General features: G+C 51.9%; 2 protein-coding genes across 5 annotated transcripts; one reads left to right on the forward strand and one right to left on the reverse strand.

Moving 5' to 3' along the window:
• The first annotated feature begins 467 nt into the window (after window positions 1-467).
• On the forward strand, window positions 468-8,332 carry LOC121674289 (BPI fold-containing family B member 4-like). 4 transcript variants are annotated; one of them, XM_042048554.1, is made up of 13 exons: window positions 468-720; window positions 2,404-2,512; window positions 2,798-2,992; window positions 3,078-3,122; window positions 3,183-3,483; window positions 3,917-4,021; window positions 4,493-4,639; window positions 4,939-5,002; window positions 5,624-5,684; window positions 6,316-6,407; window positions 6,502-6,544; window positions 7,231-7,286; window positions 7,454-8,332. In XM_042048554.1, the coding sequence occupies exons 1-12, from the start codon at window positions 682-684 to the stop codon at window positions 7,260-7,262; spliced, it is 1,233 nt and encodes a 410-aa protein (XP_041904488.1). In that variant the 5' UTR covers window positions 468-681; the 3' UTR covers window positions 7,263-7,286; window positions 7,454-8,332. The 4 variants fall into 4 exon arrangements, with proteins under 4 accessions (XP_041904488.1, XP_041904484.1, XP_041904485.1 ...); XM_042048550.1 differs by having other exon boundaries at window positions 469-720; window positions 3,078-3,483; XM_042048551.1 differs by having other exon boundaries at window positions 470-720; window positions 2,798-2,983; window positions 3,078-3,483.
• Window positions 8,333-15,278: 6,946 nt separating this feature from the next.
• On the reverse strand, window positions 15,279-19,009 carry CDK5RAP1 (CDK5 regulatory subunit associated protein 1). Its single transcript, XM_042048562.1, has 8 exons — window positions 18,407-19,009; window positions 17,896-18,126; window positions 17,546-17,643; window positions 17,378-17,433; window positions 17,132-17,262; window positions 16,188-16,337; window positions 15,647-15,787; window positions 15,279-15,515 (listed from the first exon to the last, which is right to left on the reverse strand). The coding sequence occupies exons 1-8, from the start codon at window positions 18,629-18,631 to the stop codon at window positions 15,435-15,437; spliced, it is 1,113 nt and encodes a 370-aa protein (XP_041904496.1). The 5' UTR covers window positions 18,632-19,009; the 3' UTR covers window positions 15,279-15,434.
• Window positions 19,010-19,015: the final 6 nt, after the last annotated feature.

Genomic DNA, 19,015 nt, shown 5'->3' on the forward strand with positions numbered 1-19,015 from the left:
TTAAGGCTCTAAAGCCACCCGTTGCTCCTGGGGTGAGAGGGAGTAGCTGGGACAGCTGCATCACTGCTTGTGAGTCTGTCTTGCCCTGGTCCAGTCCAGATCCACCCTGAAACACACCTGGAACATCAGCATCAGATTTTTCTGTCATCTTTGATGTTACTTTTCCTTTCCTCTCTGTATTTATTTCCCTGTTTTATCTGTTGTCTCTCAAGTCTCCTTTAAACTGTGGAGATCTTTCTTGGATGCACAACCAGCTCCTGCTTGCCTCTGGGGCACAGGCAGTTTTCTAAGAGCAGACGGTGTGCCACAAACCCACACACTCTTTCATTTGTTTTGCAATTTGTGATGTTTCTGTATGCAATTAACTCATTGGGAGGTAACTGCTCACCTCTCACTGTCCTTGGACTCATTCTGCTCCATACGATGGTGCCGAGCTGTCCTGAAGCAACCCTGGGACTCTCCCCAGAGCTGGTGGGCACCACAGCCAGAGTGAGGGGTGAGCTGCTGGGCTGGCTGGGTGCTGCTGGCCACAGCCCAGCCCTGCAAGGCGTGGTGGTCAGGGTCAGGCTGGTGCAGGGGTCACACTTCACAGCCCGTGAAAGGGAATTGTCCCTGCTCCATCCTTTCCTTGACTTTCCTCATTCCTGCAGCTCAGGTATATAAAAGCAGCTGCCAGCAGCCATGACCATGGGAGCTCCACCTCGACATCAAAGGGTCCAGGTAAGTGGCACTGAAGGACCGTGGCCACTGTGCTGGCTCCATCAGGCGACCTACAGCACAGTGTAACCCGGCTTGGAAAGCAGGGATTTTAATGATGCTTTCCTTTGATTTTTGTAGCTGCATTTAATCATTTATGAAAATTAATTTTTAAAGCTAACAGAGCTCTTGCTTGTTAAATTCCACGTTCATTTCTGTTGTTGTTAAGTTTGTGATAATGACTAAGCTGGCAGAAAGAACTGGGAGTTTTTTCGTGATCTTGGTGACCAGAATTCAGAGCAATTTTCAGCTCTCCAGACCTCATCTCGGTTAGTGTAAAATAAGTGTTTATCTGCAAAGCCAGACATGCTTTTCTGCATGTGCAAGATGCTCGGCTCACTGAAATGTGTGTGACCGAGGAGCAGCACCCTGGTAGATATTGTTAATAACTGCAGAGATAGGTGCCTGCTTGGTCACGTATTCTCTCTAAGAGCTCTTCTAAGAGCCCTGACATCCATTTTGGTACCCTTTTGCAATGCTGCACACGTCTTTCAGAGCCCCTCCAACAAATCCCACTGATTTTATTTGACACGATTTTCAATAGAAGCTGCTCGAGCCTCTCTCCTTCTCCCCTGTTCAATAATCGCAGCTACAGGAGCTGTGCATCATTACGTGCTGATCAAAGGGAAAATGTAAAAGACAGTCGAGTGAATTAAAGTCTAATTTAATTGTGCCGAGAACTGTCATAGAGGGATTTTTTAAAAGTATCTGGAAGAGATAAAGAAGTTGTTCAGTCTGACCTAAATAATGTTATTTCTCAGTGCTGAAGCTCTGCAATCTGCACCCTGTACATTGTTTTTCTCGGGAGGGACAAGCTGAGCTGTCTGTCCAGGACACGGACTGTCCAGGAAAGTGCTCCTAGAGCTGGAACCCCTAGCAGTGCTGCAGAGAGACCATTTTCTCATTTCTTTGCAAACACCTTTCCATGCATAAACAAACACTCCCCAGCCTGAGTTGTCACCCCTAGAGGCCCAGCCTGGGCAGGAACAGAAGGTCCTTGAAGGTACTTTCTTTTGGCCGGGGGCAGATCAAACAGAGGGAAAACGAACTCTTTTCACAGCTTGAGTGGAACAAGATGAGAAAAACAAACAACCTGCCCACGGGAAAGTGAGTCTGATTCTGGCTGTGCTTTGAGCTTTAATAACACAGGGTGCTCTTCACAGCAGGCAGAAGGACATGACTGTGACACTCATCATTTTTTATTTGGCTGTGCTCCTGTGAGTGTTCCTCTTTCAGGGCCATTTCAGAGTGGTTGGAAGCCATCTGTCTCTCTCAGTACAAGGTCCTCCTGCCTCACCTCCATCCCTCTTCTTCTCTTAAAATGGCATTTTCACTTCCCTGCAGCGTCAGACACCCAGCTCTGCAGTGGGGGAGGCCAGTCAGGCATGGAGACATAGATGGCTCCAGAGCAGTGTGGCACTGGGCTTCAGCTGCTCCCTCTTCTGCTTCCCAGAAGTGGGAAAAGGGTGCTGCAGGTCTGGGCTGACATCCTGGTACGAGGGGGATGGTGTCTGGAGGCTGCATGTCCAGGAAGAATCTCCCCACACCCCAGGGCCGTGCACATGAAGGATGGAGAGCTGGACCAGTACCCAGGCTGTCGATACCAATGTGGAGCTGGTGCTCAGGCTGATGTGGGTCTTTCCACAGGTGCTGTGTCAGGACATGCCACCCTTCTGGTATGTCATCTTTCTTGGGGGCCTCCTTCCCCCCTCCCAGGGTCTCCTCAACCTGCTGAACCCAGCACAACCTAGCGGTGGTGAGTTCAGATATTTTCTGTGTTTCCAAGGCAGAGTCATGGCACAGTCCTGTGATATTTTGGGCTCATGGCATGTCCCTCTGCTCATCAGGGAGCTGCCTCCTGGGGAGCTGCCTCCTGGCAGGCCCATCTCCATGGGGAACCCAACTTTGTTCAAGGATGCTCAGGGGTCCCTGTGAGAACTCACCAGCAGAGCACCCTAACGTGGCCAAACCAATCTTTCCTGTCAATGAAATCCTTCCAAGAGTGGAATTCCAATTAGTAACTGGGACTCCTTTGGTGCAGGTCTGCTTGGCACTGGTCTTACGGGCGGAAAAAGTGGATTGCCTGGCATAGGTGCTCTTGGTGGAGGTGGGCTGCTTGGCACTGGCCTCCTGGGAAAAGGAAGTCCAAGTGGAGCAGAAAGTGGAGGTCTCCTTGGTGTAGGAAATGAGCCCAGCGGAGGTGGGGTCCTTGGCACAGGCCTCCTAGGTGAGGAAGGTCCGCTTAGCATAGGGGAGGGTTGGGAGAGGAGGGTTGCTGGGTGGTGAAGGACAAGAGAGTAACAGAGTTCTGGCTGTTTCAGGAGGACAACCTGGCAGCAACGGGCTGCTCAGCACAGGCATCCTTGGTGGGAAAGGCCTTGGAACAGGCCTCCTTGGTGGAGAAGGACTTGGCACTGGTATCCTTGGTGGGAAAGGCCTTGGAACAGGCCTCCTTGGTGGAGAAGGACTTGGCACTGGTATCCTTGGTGGGGAAGGACTTGGCAATGGTCTCCTCAGCAATGGTCTCCTCAGCAATGGTCTCCTTGGCAATAACAGCCTTCTTGGAGAGACAGGTCTGCTTGGCACAGGGCTGCTTGGAAAAGGAGGTCTCCTAGGCAATGGAAGTCTGCTTGGACTCAATGGTCTTCTGAGTGAAGCAGGAGGACTTCTGGGTGCAGGAGGACTGTTGGGTGGTGGAGCCTCCCAGAAGATGACACGCTACGCCTGGTGAGTCAGAAGCTCCGTGGTGGGGCTCACTGCAGGGTGACCCATAATGTCCAGGGGATCAGACCTTCCCTCTCATACAAGCCACCAGTCCTGGGCTCGCAGCTCACATAAGGATCTGCAACAGGGGAAATTCCAACGAGAAATGGGAAAAGTCTTGCCTGTGGGAGTGGTGTGACACAGCCATGGGCAACACAGGAGGTGGGGGAATGTCCACCCATGGAGATGGCTGAGACTCAGGAGGACATAGCCTTGAGAAACCTGACCATGCTTTGAGATTGGCTGTTCGTGGAGCGAGAGTTGGTCCTTCCCCACCTTCACTTTTACCTGGGAATATCCACAGGTCAAATGATGAGCAGGAAGAGATGGGGCTGTAGGATCTGCTCCTGCTGATCCTGCCATCTCAAGGTGGGTTTGCCTCGGTGTTAACCCCCAGGTTGAAGGTATTGAACCTTGAGAACGCCCGAGTGTCATGGAAGGTCCTTCGTGGGACTGAGCTTGTGCTGAACCTGTACTCAAAGCTGGTGCTCCGCTTTCCAGGGTGAGCGAGGCTGGGGAGCGGGGCCACGGGGACCTGAGGGCACTGGGGAGGATGGGACACTCCTGGGGGCTCGACAAACACCCCCAAACACTGAGCAAGAGGCTGGTGAGGAAAGCTCTGGGCTGTGCCGTTGACTCTCTCTGGAACCATTTCCAGCTGTCCTCGTTCCACAGACACTCGCCATCTGTGGAAGTGTTCAAAAAACATGTGGATATGGTGCTTGAGGCCGTGGTTTAGTGAACATGGCGGTGGTGCTGGGTTGATGATTGGACTTCTTGATCTTAGAGGTCTTTTCCAACCTGAACAATTCTGTGGTTCTGTGATCTGCTACAGGACCAGGAGCCTGAGAGAAGTCCCAAAACTGAAGCACTGTCCCAGCCAAGGCCATGCTTGCGGTTCCACCACAGGCACCGCTCTCCTGTGCTGCTTCGGCTTCCTCCATAACCCTCCATGCCACTTCCTTTTTTTCAGGATTTTTCGGTTTCTGAGTGGCTCCTCGGTAGAAGCAAACATCACATCACACATTGCCCTGACCCAGGACTCCCCTGGTGACCTCAAGTTGGTGCTTAAGGATTGCAACCACCTCCTTGGTGGTTTCAGCGTCAACCTGCGGAAAGGGTGAGCTCCTGCAAGTTGGCAGTGGGGCAGAACTTCAGTCTCAAATCTGGGCATGGATTGACATCATAAAAAGCAGACTTTGCGATTCAGATAACAAAGTCCTGAGCATCTGCAATTCCTGGTGAAGCCTGGGGGAGCTGTGGGCTTGCGGCATCTCTTAACATCGGAGGAGAAGAGGGGGCTCCTCTACAGAGTAGCTCAGTTTTGAGCCGTGCAGAGGAGCTCAGTTTTGTCTTGATGTCAAGCCCTGGGTTTTGACAACTTCCCTGGTAATTCTTGTCTGTCTTTTTCCTCCTCAGCCTCCTCACCAATCTGGTGAGCAGCTTGCTGAACAAGTCTCTTAAGTCCCTTGTCCCTGCGCTGGTGAGTGTCTGAAGATTCTTTGCTGTGAAGCTGCATTTCAGCTCCAATCAGTGCTCCTGCCAGAACTGCCTGGCAGATTTACACACACACACACACGCACGCGCGCAGAATCACAGAACAGTTTGGATTGGAAAGGACCTCAAAGGTTAGTTAGTTCCAATCCCCCTGTCATTGGCAGGGACAATATACATACAAGCCATATATATATATATATTTGTGCATGCACAGATACATGCCTGCAGCCTATAAGTGAGTTACACAAAATTGCTTGATCTTCCTTACAGTCAGAATTTATTTGTTAGGAGTAATTTCAATTCCATCACATGAGGTTACGGGGTAATTTATACTCAGCTGCTCCCTGTGGGGGTGAGAAGAAGCAATGGCCCCGTTTAGAGCAAAGGGGGCCTTTAGAGGATCTTTTACCTTGTTCGGTAGAACATTTTTAGAAGGGAGCTGAACGAATCATATAGCTCTTTTTCCATGGAAGAACCATGCCCTAGGATGAAATCAGGATGATTGTCCCATCCTGATTTAAATCTGTGAAACTCGAGCGGTGCCGGGGAACGCACTGCTGCAGCCACGCTGTTCTCACTAAGACTGTGCCACTTGTTGCCATTGCAGCTCTGCCCCTTAGTGAACGTCTGGGTCAGCATCATCAACATTAATCTGCAATTCCTCAACCGTAAGTCGTTAAATTTTCTTTTCCTTATTAAGTTTTAGAGTCACACTTGGGGTTTGTGTTTCTGGCCACCTCCACGGGCAGTGGGTATCCCCAGGAGAGCTGGAGCTGTGGGAGCAGGGGTCTCTCTGCCTGGAGCAGGAGCAGCTTTTCTCCACTGGCAAAGCTGCTGTGGGTGGCAAGGTCCTGGCTCACCACCACTGCCAGACACCACAGCCCTGCTCTTCTTATGGGTATTTTCCTAACCAGAGCTAGACCCAAGCTGCTGCCAGGAGTTGGCTATGCCAGGACCCCCAGGTGCAGCCCCACAGAGCCAGAGGGTTTCCCCTCCCCAGCTCTGTTCATGTCAAACCTCGCACACAATTGCTGCTTCACTGAAAGCAGAACGGTCCCCCTCAACATTTCCCTTGTGATGGGATCTGCACCTGGGAGCTCCGGGGCAGCAGCTTTCATGGGAACCTTTGAACTCCATGGAGTTTGAGATCTATAGGAAGGACAAAGGGTTTTCCTCCTTGCTGGGCAGTACAATGCTCTCCCGGCCTCTGCCAGATGCTACGGGTGGGCACAGGCTCCAGCAGGCTCAGTGACCCACAGCTAGCACTGCCCAGCCCTCATGGCCTCTCCCTCTCCCCAGGTGTGATCTCCTTTGGGCTTCTGGGGAAAATCTACTCTGCTCTCTCCAAGCTGCCAGTGACAGCCGGGCACTATGTGGAGCTGGATCTGCAGGTATAGCCATGTCCCATCCTGTGTTCCATCCCATGTCCCCACACTGATGCCTTCCCTCCACATTCACATGCTCTAACATCCTGGTTCTTTGCAGAATTCCCCATTCCCAAGCACCTTCATTGACTGGCTCCTTCAGAGTAAGTTTGGACCCAGTGCTGCTGGGGATCCCCACTGGTGTCTGTGAGCCAGAATGGGGCAGCTGCAATGGGGGACACAGTCCTGGGTCGGGGCCAAGAGTGGGGAGGGTTCTCATGGCTCTGAGATGCAGCCAGAGCTGCCAGGTGCTGTGCCTGGAGCACTTGTACCTCACAGGGCACAGCAGTGCTGGGGGTGGTTGGGGTCCCTGGTCCTCAGAGATGGCCCCCAGCTCAGGTGTGAGTACCTTTGTCCCTGTGCAGTGGCAGGTCTGGAATACAGTAGCAAGTCTGTGCACTCCTACTTACGCCCTGCACAGCCCCGGAAAAGTCACTTCACCTCTTATAAAAGGATTTAATAATATTTGCTTAATAAGAGTGAATAATGGTTCTCAGGATGCTGCGAGGATTAATTAATATTTGCAGAGGTGATTGGAAGAACTTTCAGCTTCATATGCATGGAAAGTTAATATATAAGGAAGGTAAGGAAGAGTTGGAAGTCTTCCCAGCTTCCCCAGAGCTGTATTCCTGAGGGCACTAAATCATCTCTGCCCGTAAAACTGGGGGCTCTCAGGCCACTGCTGCATCAGGAACCACCGAGCCCAGTCCCGTGGTGGGGGATACCAGGGGACTGTCAGGCTCTGGGGACCCGGGAAGAGATTGCACTGACCTGGGTGTCTCTCCCCCAGCCGCAGGTGTCGATCCCGGGATCAATCCATAGGCGCGGGGCTGGCGGCACCCTGGGGTAAGGAGGATTTGCTGGCTGGGGACCTGGCTCAGAGCTCTTCTGCCAATTGTGCCGGTGCCAGTACCTGAGCTGGGTGAGAAGAGTCCTGACCCTGCTACCTGGTAGTGGGAGGTGACATGGGTAGCACAGGGCTGCCTAAAACCTCAACTCTGCTATCCCTCCAGGTCCCCCTGCAGGCGATTCCCAAGGAGGAGGAGGGAAGGGAGGAAAACAACTCAGTAGGTGGAGAATAGACATGAAAATGGAGAAACCCAACCAAGAAAACACTCTTTCTTCTGCTCTACATTTCAGCCTTCTCAGATTTTGGTGTCTCTGTCCAGCCTAGAGTTATCTGTGCCAACGGTAATCTGTGCCAATGATAATCTGTGCCAATGGTAAGCTATGTCAATAATTAGCCATGTTGATAATTAGCCATGTCGATGATCAGCCATGTTGATGACACTGTGGAGCCCCAGGTCTTGCCTGTGTCTCTCCTGGCTGTCATGGCCACAAACCACTCGTTATGGCACTCACTGATGAAGGGATGACGTTGACCCCCTGGTTCTTCCTCAGGCCCACCCCAGCTGCGCTTGCTGGGGTTTAGGCCAGGTAATGGCTCAGCACAGAGGGGACATTCCAGGTGCTGGAAGCAGACAGTCAGGCAGGGGTTTGGTCCCCTCAGGAATTTCATGAGTTTGCACCAACTGCACAAAACCTTCTGAGAAGGGAAGAGAGAAAAGGGACGAATGCAATGAGCTGTAAACACTTTGTCTTTGCTCTCCTTCTGCTTCTTGATTGGCTTACCATTTCAAAAGGGAATTCTGCTGTTTTCAGTGATTTCATACTGTTAAAAAGAGGCAAAAAAGCCCCCAGCCTAATCCAGGTGCACACTCAGCCAATTTGTTCCCAAACAGCGATGCTTTGAACTGATCAGAGTGAACGCTATCCTGCCTTGTAATCTCCAAGTGGATTTGGGTGTGCTGCATTGTGGGTGAGGTGGATTTGAGGCAGATTCACACCCTTCTTTTTCTCCTTACAATAAAAATGATTTTTCTTCATCTGCATTCAGCATGTGACTTGGTTCCTTTCCAAACTGCCAAAGGATTTTTGCATTTGCAAGGGTTTTGTTATTTATCACTCCCATCAGCTACAGGAGTAACTCATATGTGAGGAATATTGAATAGGTGAGTCTGCTGGAAAGGTGGGGAACCACGGGGGCTGCAGCCCCAGAGCCGGGCCTGAGTGGAGCCCAAGCCCTGCCCAGGCTGCCGGACCCCCACTCTCACAGCTTAAAGTAGCTACAGAAATGTGGTCAATGTGGCAAATAAATATTCCCCTCATTTGTATTTATGCAGATTTATTCTGCCCCTGTCCCTGAGCTGCTGGTTCTTTTAGTGTGTGTTCCTGCTCCCAGCTGTTGCCAGTGGGCTGGGAGCTGTTTAACATGAACAAGCACATCCCTGGGGCCCCAGGGAGACAGATCCCCCTCCAGGCTGGGGCTGGGACCCCCAGGACCCCGGGGAGAGCAGTGGCAGTAGCCAGCAAGCTCTTGGGCACAGGAGCTCGCTCCTGGCTGCAGTGGCATCAAACCTCATCCCGGAGCTGGCTGTGACACAGCCCTGGAGCAGAATGGCTGCACGGGGAGAGATGCCAGGGCCAGGGCCAGATTCCCGAGTCCTGCAGCTTCCAGATCCACTGACACAGCACCGTGTGCCACCAACCACTTCCAAGTGTCCACACTGGCTCTGCTGGGCATTCCTGGTGGGCAGCACCAACACCCTCCTCTGCCTCTGCCCATCATGAGTCCCTCTGATCCTGCCCAGGGCCCCAGAGCCCCATCCAACAGGCACAGGGGAGTCCTGGTGCTGTTAGCTGAGAGCTTGCAGCCAGCATCCTCCTGGGACACTCCCAGGGCCAGGGCTCCTGCTCACATCTTCTGAGTGGCTAAATGTTCCCCTGAAAACCTTGGAGGTTCTCGCTGCTCTTTTCCCAAGGTAATGGCGTGGCTGATGGCTCACCAGTGCCCCAACACCACAGCCCAGCCTCCTCTGCTGCTCCTCACTCCCTTTATCTCACCACTGTGAGTGAGCCATACCCTGAGCAGCCAATGCCACCCCTGCCCTGCCAATTAATGGCAGAGGTAACAATGCTAATGAGATGTGGGCACTGGGCGCGTCTGCGCTGCACCCACTGCACCCCGTTCTGGCTGCAGTAACACCCATATGCTGGGTTGTCTGCCTGTGCTCAGAGCACAAAGATGAAGGGCAGATGCCAGGTGACCTTTGATGTCAGTGGCAGAGCTCTGTCAGAGGGGGAGGACGGGATGGGTGGCAGTGCCTTGGCACAAGCTATTGAATCCATAACGCCTCATTGGGCACCTTCAGTTTCCAGTTCCTAAGGAAACAGAAGGAGGAGGATGAAAGAAGGTGCCAAGCCCCATTCTAGGCTCACTTGCTGTGAATGACTGCAAAAAGAGGTGTAAATATTCCCTCGGTAACCATAGAGCCAAGATGCCAAAGCCCAAACCTCTCCAGGTGGCAAGGTGCCATGGGGCTGGGTCCCACCTCCGCTGCCACAGAGGCAGGGGTGGGCAGCCACTGGCCACTGTGAGCCCTGTGGGGACAGCAGCAGCACCTCCACTGGTCTGACCCACCAATATTAATAAAAACGGTACCATGGGGGATGTCCCTGCTGCTGCTGGCACCACCTGGGCACAGTGTGCCTGGACAGGTGACTCTGGAACAGCTCAGATCTTTGCCAGCTGTGGCTGCAAGGGCACTGATGGGGTTTTTCTTGAGGTTTCTCTCACCCTACTGGGTTCTCCTGTGGAGACTGCTCTGAGCCTCTCCCAGGCTTCTGCACCCCATGACACCCATCTGCTGCCTGGAGCATCCCAGGGGCACTGTCAGCACTGCTACTGCTCCTGACAGGCTCTGCTGTGCTGGCTGCTTGCTGAGCATGGAATGGGGAAAGCTTTCCCATCAACAGTATAAGGGCTTTTCAAAATGTAGTTTGGATAAGAAATTATGGGAAGAATCTTTCTTTTATTGAAATGTCAGAATGTTTCCCTTTTTTAAAGAGAAACTGGTTTTGGAATTGCCTCCTGTTTGGTTCTGATAGCTTCAACCAAAGCTTCCTACTACTCTTTTTTAAACTTCCTGTAATTAAATTACAGAAAGATGACATAAAAAAAAAAAAAAAAAAAAAAAAAAAAGGAAGAAGAAACAGATTAAAAGACACTAAATAACCCAAAGAGAATGGAGCACCTTGTTTAATCTCAAAACCTCATAATCAGCCTGGCCAAAAGTGAATTTCATTTCTGTTCCACTCGCTGTCCTCATGGATGCAGGAAGGGGAGGAGGACAATCCTTTCTGGCTGTTCATTTTCACATCAGTGTGCTGAATATTAATCACCCTCAAACCCTCTGCTGGAGGTGCTGCTGCAAATTGCCCATCCTGCAGCCACTCTGTAATTCCCACATGGGAGCCACAGCTGGGACCAGCGAGGGATCCAGCAGTGACCTGGCTCTGCAAGTGTCAAGCACACCCCCAGCAGTGTCCCTGAGCACCCTGACAGCTCAGTTAGACATGCCACCATGCATCAGGCTGTTGTCATCCTTGGGTTTGCTCCCAAGGAACTGGGCACCTTTCTCCTCCTCCTTAATGCAAGAAGTAAATGTAGGGCAACGAGGCTGAGATTTGGGTGTTTTCAACACTGATGGACTTTGCTTTTGACACCCTTGAAGACATAATGAGAAAGCCCTGCCTACCCCCAGGCTGGCAGTACTGCCAGCTCCATGTTCCTGGTGGCAGTGGCAGCTGCCCCAGACCGGCTGCCAGGGAAGGTGGCTCAGACCCAGCAGGAACAGGGACCCTGGGCAGGGGCCCCCTTGAAATAATGTGAAATAACTCCCTTTCACATTTCCTAGTGGAAGTTCTGCTGAAGGGGAAGAGCCTTGCCAGGCACACGAAGCACAGAAAGCAGTCCTCTGTTTTTCACAGATACAGCTGTCCAAAGGAATTGCAGCACCTTCGCCTCATGGGAGGCATTTTAATTACTCTATTGACTCGTGCTCCTGAGAGCCCCAGGCGTGTCAGAGCTCAGGCTGGGATCAGAGGGATGCAGAGAGACAGGAAGGGAATGCGTGACCATTCCTGACAGCCCCAATGCAGCCCCACCACAGTCCCAGCACCCTGCCCTGCACACCAAGTGGTGCTGGGCCATTCCACGCTCTCTCTGACCAGCATCAGACCCTCTTCACATCTCTGATCTGTGTCTGACTGTTAAATAACTCAGCAGCAGGGGAAAAAAATACTTGAAAAAATATCTGGAAGATAGAGAGCCATTAATGAAAAACATCAGAAAATAGATATCAAGTAATGACACCGCAATGAGAGCTTATTAATAGGAAAGGCTAAAGATAAAACTAATTTAAACCTGATGAGACAAGACATCTCATCTTCAGGAGAATGAGAAGTCAATAGTTGTCTGCCAGTAAAGGAAATAAATTGCTCACAAGGGAGGAGGGAAAGCTGCAGGACTCCTGGGCCCCAGAGAGCAGTGGTGCCTGTAACAGACTCTGAATTCACAAACCCCCAGAACTCAGAGCTGCCACTCACCACCGGTACCTCTGTCATTGCCATGCAGGTCACAGCCCAGCAGTGCTCTGGGAAGCACATGGACATGGAGGGAGGCTGGGGACAGACAATGCCAGCCTAGGGGGGCTGCAGAGCAGCTTGGGGCTGGTCTGGGGGTGCACCAAGCAGTGGCAATGGAGAGCTCGTTGCATTTCCAGCACAGCACAGAGTTCACCAGCGGCTGCAGAGGAGCCTGTAGGAGCAGCTGTACTTGCCCTGCCAGAACCCAACCACTTCCAGAAAGAAGTGAACTAAAGATAGAACTGGTTTGAGAAGTGGAAAACAGTTTCGAAAGTTCTTTATGTTGCATTAAATCCCAAAGCTCTGTGCAAAGAGCTCGCTTCAGAAATGGTGACGAAAAGCTACTGAAGGAAAACTCCCTGGACCCCCAGCCCACAGCAGTCCCAGAGCAGGGAGGAGGAGGAGGCCTGGGGGAATTGGCTGGCAGGCACATGGAGCCTGTCTGCTGGAGTGAAAAGAGAGAAAGAGGAGGAAAGCATTTCCCTTGGCACCGGCTGGCAGGCTGCTGGCATCACTCAGAGGCAATGCCTTGTCACCTGCCACCACCTCAGCAGAGCGAGGCTGCAACTGACCTAAAGCAAACTGTGCTTACAGGCTTCCACCAGGGAGAACGTCCATCCTTCCCTCCACCAGCACCATGACATGCAGAGGGAAAACAGACTGCAGAGCTCCAGGGGTTCTGGGGAAGGGCATGATACACCGTGACCAGCTCTGGCACTGGGAAAAGCCTGACTGCTCTGCCCAAGCTGCTTCGAAAGTCTTGGAGAAGGGAGCATGTTTGGGCAGGTGAGCGTAGGCAATGGCGGGCATCAATTTTGAGACTGTCCTGAGGCCAATAAAAGCCAGTGCTGAGCAGCGAACAGAGGCTGTGAGCGCCCGCTGCTCTCTGTCCCTCCACTCCCTGAGCACAGCCAAGACCTGAGGACAAACAAGTTTGTTCTTTGACGGGGGTCCGGGGAACAAACGGGCCCTTGTCCTCCCTGACAGCGACCTTTTTGCCAGGTGAAGCTATTTGTGTGTGCGGGTGATGTCCAGCCTCGCCCACACACCCTGCCAGCAGAAAGGAAAGTGCAGGCTGTGTGTTACAAAATTCCGGCGTCAGGAGACACCCTCAGGGCACGGCTGCTGTTGGAAAGTAAATGTCATCCCAGCACTTCAGGTCTGTACTGGGAAACCTGATCTGCCAAACGCCTCCTTAGGTGTTTGCCCATGGGTGTAACTGGGGCACGACTGGCTGGAAGGGCACTACTTGGACCTGCAGAAGGCACAGGTGTACGTCAGAGTGGGAGATGGGAGGTCCGGGAGAGTTCAGGGCTCTCATCCCTGCTCAGGGTGGGAACAGAAACGTGCAAGAAAGAGCACGAAGTACAAGTTCAGCTTTCCCAACAGCTGGATTCAAGCAGCAAACCTGAGAAGTGACACAGAAATTGCATCCCACCTCCAGGCCTCAAAGAAAACAACACATTCCTTCTTCCAGGCAGTGCCAAAGGACTGACTCGGCCTCCAAGGTCACCGTAAGCACTTCCTAATGGATGCTTTGCTGCCTTAAAACCTCAGTCTTCATTCCCGAGGCCTATAAAAACTAAAGAGGCGAAGCAAATGGTGAGTGCTGTGGCTCCCCGGGGAGCCCGTGCAGTGAGCATTATCACCTCCTCATCAAAATGTAAAACCCAGCTCTCCTCCTCATTAGTCTCCCGCTCTTAAAATAATGATTGTAAAACGGCCACAGCTGGCCTCAAAACAGGATGGAGGGGGGAGGGCACACTGTCATCTGCATTTCCCACTTGGAATAGGTGCTCCTGGAGAGGTCAAACGAGCAGGGGGAGGTGGGTGTCAGCCCTTTCCAGGGTGTTGGTTTGGCCCCTCATCCCAAAATGCCCGGGAATCATGAGCTGAAAGATCTGCCATAGGGCAGTTAAATTAGGCCACTAGCCTGTGGGCTTGATTAGCCAAGCACGTCGGCCTCAGTGCCCAGCACTTCTGAGGGGTGTTGCTTATACACCCTGCTGCTTCCTTTGGGATTTCATCCCAAACTGCTGCCTCCTCCTGAAATCCCCCTGGGCCAAAGGCTCACCCTTACTGGGCAGCAGAGGTTCAGGCCCTGGTTTGTGAACTTGGGCCAAAGACACTTTCCCATGTGGAAGCAGGAGGGCAGACCAGCCCTGTGTGCCTGTCAGCACCTTGGAGCTCACATGGACTGTGCTGACTGTGCAGACTCACTTCTAGGAGAAGGGACTCAGCTCTGAGATAATAAGCAAAATGTATTTGTTTCTTGAAGCCTAATGAATATTCAGTGAACCATGCTGTTTTCAAAGAGATACAATTATAGCCCAGAAAGAGCTGAGCGGGAGAGGCGGCTTTCGAGCAAAACCCTTTCATGTTTATTTTAAAATTCTGCAAATTCATGTTGTGACTGCCCTGCCACCAGCTGTTCCTTCAAAACTGGTCACTGGACAGAGCCTTTTACATGGATTTATTTTAATGACACGATTATCTATATGAAAAGGGGTGATCCCTTCTCACATGTCCGTTTACTCACAAGTGCAGGTCACAGGTCCTTGTTTGAATTTCACAGAGCAGGCTGGAATGTGACACTGCAGCCAGGGTCAGCTGCAGGCTGATGAAAACAAGGAACTGTCAGATGTACTTGAAGAACTTACTGGCCATTTAAATTAGCACAACCACTTCTATCACTGAGCAAAGGGAAGGACATCCATAGATGTTTGAATCACAAAACTGCACCCCAGGTTTTAAGAGGAGAGAGATGACCCTCAACTAGCAGCTGTCTCTTCCCATGCATCCCCCCAGGCCGGGAAACAAGGAAATCTCCAGACAAGACCCAATCCTCCCCAGTACCAGGGCAAGGCTGCATTCCTTCAGCCCCAGACACAACAGATTCACCGGTGCACGTTAAACACCATTTTTCATTCCGCAGTCCAGCGCCACATTCCAACACATGAGCATGGTGTGGGTTCTTGCATCCCCTTTCCAAGCATTTTGCCAATATTTGGAAAGAATTCATCAATCTTCTGTTCTCTCTACCCTTTGACAGTACTCCTGCCATTCTCCAGCAGCTGCTGGAGCTGTGTTTTGTAGGCACTACCAGCTTTTGCAGCTCCTAAATTCAGCTGAGCTCATAGGAAAGACCTGCTCTGCACATCCATCTCTCAGGCTGGGCCATGACAGAGGACGTGATTGCAGTCAGAGGACAGACCAGCAGCACTGCGAGGGTGGGACAAGCCTCGGGGCAAGTCAAAATACACAATCTCACAGTACTTTTGTAAGTTCACACATAGCTTCCATTCCTTTGAACCTGCATGCATCTATGAAGGGTAGGTTGGCACCAAAGCAGAAACATATATATGTATTTTATTATTTCATAAATAAATTTTAATATACATATATATCTCCCTGTTTCTACTGTATCTCCACCTGATCACAACAAGAACCTCCTTGCTTCTTCCTGGAGAAAATATGCTGCTTTCATCCAAGGGCAGCAGAGATCCCTCAGTGAGAAGCAGCAGCACGGGACAGGGTGGTCCGGCAGAGCGGAACTCCCTGCAGGGTCTGTGAGCTGGCAGAGGTTACCTGAAAGAAACAACACAGGTCCTCAGGCACAGAAAGACTGGGGAGGATCCATTCTAATTTTAGGCTCTTCTGGCAGCAGCTGGCCTAGAGAACAGCACTGTGCAAGGAAATGAGCACTGCAGGTAGGTCACCTTCACCATCACGTAGTCCCCTGGCTGGGCTCTGCCTGGAGCCCCACACTCGGCAGCATCCTCCAGCTCAGCGTCGGGGAAGATCACCTTGATGTTGCCGTCATTCCTCCCACACAGCTCCGAGGCAGAGCGTTTGCTGGGCTGGAAAGAGGACAGGGAACATTACCTGCATGGCAATTGCTCTGATTCACTGCTGAGCTTTATTGCCTCGGGAATTAATTGAGCACTATTGATGGTATTAAACCCACATTAACCAAGCCCTGGAACAGAGTCCTGTGGCCAGAGCTGCTGGTTGACACTCACACACCAAAGCACAAATTCTGTGCTTGGCCAGAGATGCATCCCTAACCGATCCCATCCCCTGTGCTCAGCTCAGTGCTCTGGAAAAGTCAGGCTGTCTGCTTACGTGTGAAGAAACAGTCTTGGGAGTCCTGGGATCACATGGGGAAAGCAAGAAGGGAAGGCAGAAGTGGTGACTGCTGTGCACAGTCTCAGAAGCAGCAAGAAGGGAGGATAACAATTCCATTCCAGGCACACTCACCCCTTCCACCAGCACCAGCTGGGCCTGTCCCACCAGTGCTGCGTTGGCCCTCGCAGCTTCCTCCCGGAAGGTGGCAATGAGCTGCTCCAGCCGCCGCTTCTTCACGTCCGTGGGGACATCGTCCTGCAGCCGGTGATGCGCCCGGGTCTTCTGCACACACACAGAGCCAGTGCAGCCCCTCAGCACCCAGCCTGAGCTCAGAGCCTTGTCTGACCCCAGCCAGCTCCGCTGCTCTTCCAGCAACAGCTTCCCAGCATTTCAGTTTGTATGACAACAGAACTATTCCAGTGCCAGCCACCTGTCCTCGTGCTACTCACATCTTTATCCTCCACCTTTTGATGCAGGGCACTGAGTATCAGTGGCTGTGAAGCAGTTTAGCAGCTCCTGTGGGGGATGTGCCTGTGCCTGTTTGTCCATAGACCATTTCTAATCTATCTATTGAATCTTTGCTTCCTTGTGTTTCCCAACCTTCTGTCCTCTTCCCCAACAGTATCATACACTTTGGAGAACATTCTAATGGACACTAACCAAATACCCACTCTTCTCACGGAAATACCTTCTCAAAAATTCACCACTTCCCTCCAGACTTGATGGACAGTCCTTATACCTGGGCTCCAGCCCACCTCCATCAGCACATTCCTCATCAGCAAATAATGTACCTGCAGCCTCTGCTGACACAGTTGCTTCCCTGCAATGACCCTGCAGTTACAAACCCTGACACTCCTACAGAGGAGCTGGAAGCTTCCCAGGCGCAACAATAGCCCTTGCAGAACCACGTACCCTGCAAGTGCTGCCTGGGAGAAAAGAAATCTACCAGTAGACCAAGTCTTTGGGTATGATTTGCAACAGCTTTTTACAAAATGTGTTATTGTGAGAAACAGCACTGACAAGTTTAGGTGACACACCTAGCGCTAACAGCCTTCTCCACCAGGGCCTGCACTCACCTGTCTCATACTATAGGCAAACAGGAAGCCAATGTTGTAGCGGACCTCCCGCAGCAAGGACACCGTCTGCTGGTGATCCTCCTCTGTCTCTCCGCAGAACCCAGCGATGAAATCACTGCTCAAGCTCACTCCTGTAACAGAGACACAGCTGTACACTTCTCTCATGGAAGAGAGGAACACAGCACTCAGCAAAGGACAGTGAGATGCAGTTGTGCTGAGTTCAGATCAAGCCAAAGGAAAACACACCTGGAATAGAGTCACGCACATGGTGCACGAGCTCTAAATAGGCTTCTCTTGTGTATCTGCAATGAACAGCACATGGGTTTGCTAACTGGAAACCCTAGACATCAGTGAGGAGAAACCAGCAGGCCAAATCAGAGGGCAGGACATAGGGCTCCTCGTGGGCTGACCCACCCTCGCCGCATGGCCTCCAGGACTCGTGTGCTCCCACTCTGAGCAGGGAGGTGCAGCTGTTTGCAGATGTTGTGTCGCTCCTGGATGAGCTGCAGGACCTGTGGCAAGTGATCAGGAGATGTCTCAGACAGGTTAACTCTACCAGGATGCCAAGGGAAGAGTCTTCCCTGGGTAAAAGCCAGCAAACTGCAAACCTGCCAGCTTTAGCCCCAACATCCAACTCCCAGGAGCTGCTGTTCCCACTTTGGGAACCCACGTTCTCTTTGGGGAGGCAGCACAGCCCACACTTCACATTTCAGAGCTGCCTCCCTGCCTGCAAGCAGAGGCCAAGGTGCTTATTTTACACTTGCCTCATCAGGAAAATCCTTGGGGTGTGGAGAGGTGAAACGGATCCTCATTTCTGGATCAATCCTAGAGACCTGGTCCAGCAGGTGTGCGAAGCGCAAACCTCCCGATTTGGCTTTGTAGACTGTGCTAAAGCCACGGCTCAGGCCTGGGGCAGCCACTGACTGAAACTGCACCTCAGACAGGTCTCGAAAGCTGTTGACATTCTGACCCAAGAGGGTCACTTCTTTCACTCCCTACAAAATAAACAGGGGAAGAAATGTAACTCAGGCAGGATGGCCGAGCTGCAAGGGCAGCCATGGTTTTACTCAAAGGAGTTTCCAACAGAAGCCCTCCCTTCCCTGTCTGCCATGGAGTATTACAAGGGGAATCAAAGCCACTGGTGGAATCCCACAGTAACCTCATCTCTGCAGATAAAGGCAGTGACACTGGTTACAAGTACCACTGAAGACACTGTCACCAGGAATCACCCTTTCTCCCATGGTGTGGGACAGGTGGGAAGAGGCTCTGCCTCACCTGATCTGAGAGCATCCTCACTTCCTGCAGGATGGAGGCAATGGGGCGGCTCCTTTCCCGGCCCCGGGTGAAGGGCACGATGCAGTAACTGCACATGTTGTCACAGCCCCGCATGATGGACCTGCCCAGAGGTAAAGCACAGGTCACACCATGACTGCTCCAGAACCATCCGTGCTGCATCCTGCCCAGGGTGAACCCAGTAGTGCTGCCTCCAGCCAGCTCCATACACAGAACACCCACACCGGATTCAGCTTGCCCTGAGCTAATACCTCCTGATTCTTCATGCACATTTCCAAGAAAGCTGGAAAGAACTAATGAGGCACAGACTTCCACTGCAGCCTGGCAGTGATGAAAGATCCTTCGACATCCCACTCCTGCAGAGAGTGATACTGTCCTTCCGTACGCCAAGCAGAGTCTGATTTCATGTTTGGCAATGTCATCACCAAAATGAAACAATCAAAAGTTATAATGTGTAGAGGATTAGAAGAAAAAATAGCAGAACTTGGGGCAGGGCACCACAGAAGGCAGGGGATGAGAGTGGCATGAACTTCAGAAAGGGACAGTGGCACAGAAATCACTCAATGCAGCATCAGGCTGAGAGTCAGCATT

This window comes from Corvus kubaryi, unplaced genomic scaffold, assembly GCF_017639235.1.
Source record: "Corvus kubaryi isolate FWS band 111438036 unplaced genomic scaffold, C.kubaryi_AGA036_p1.0 134, whole genome shotgun sequence".
In the NCBI taxonomy this organism is placed as follows: domain Eukaryota; kingdom Metazoa; phylum Chordata; class Aves; order Passeriformes; family Corvidae; genus Corvus; species Corvus kubaryi.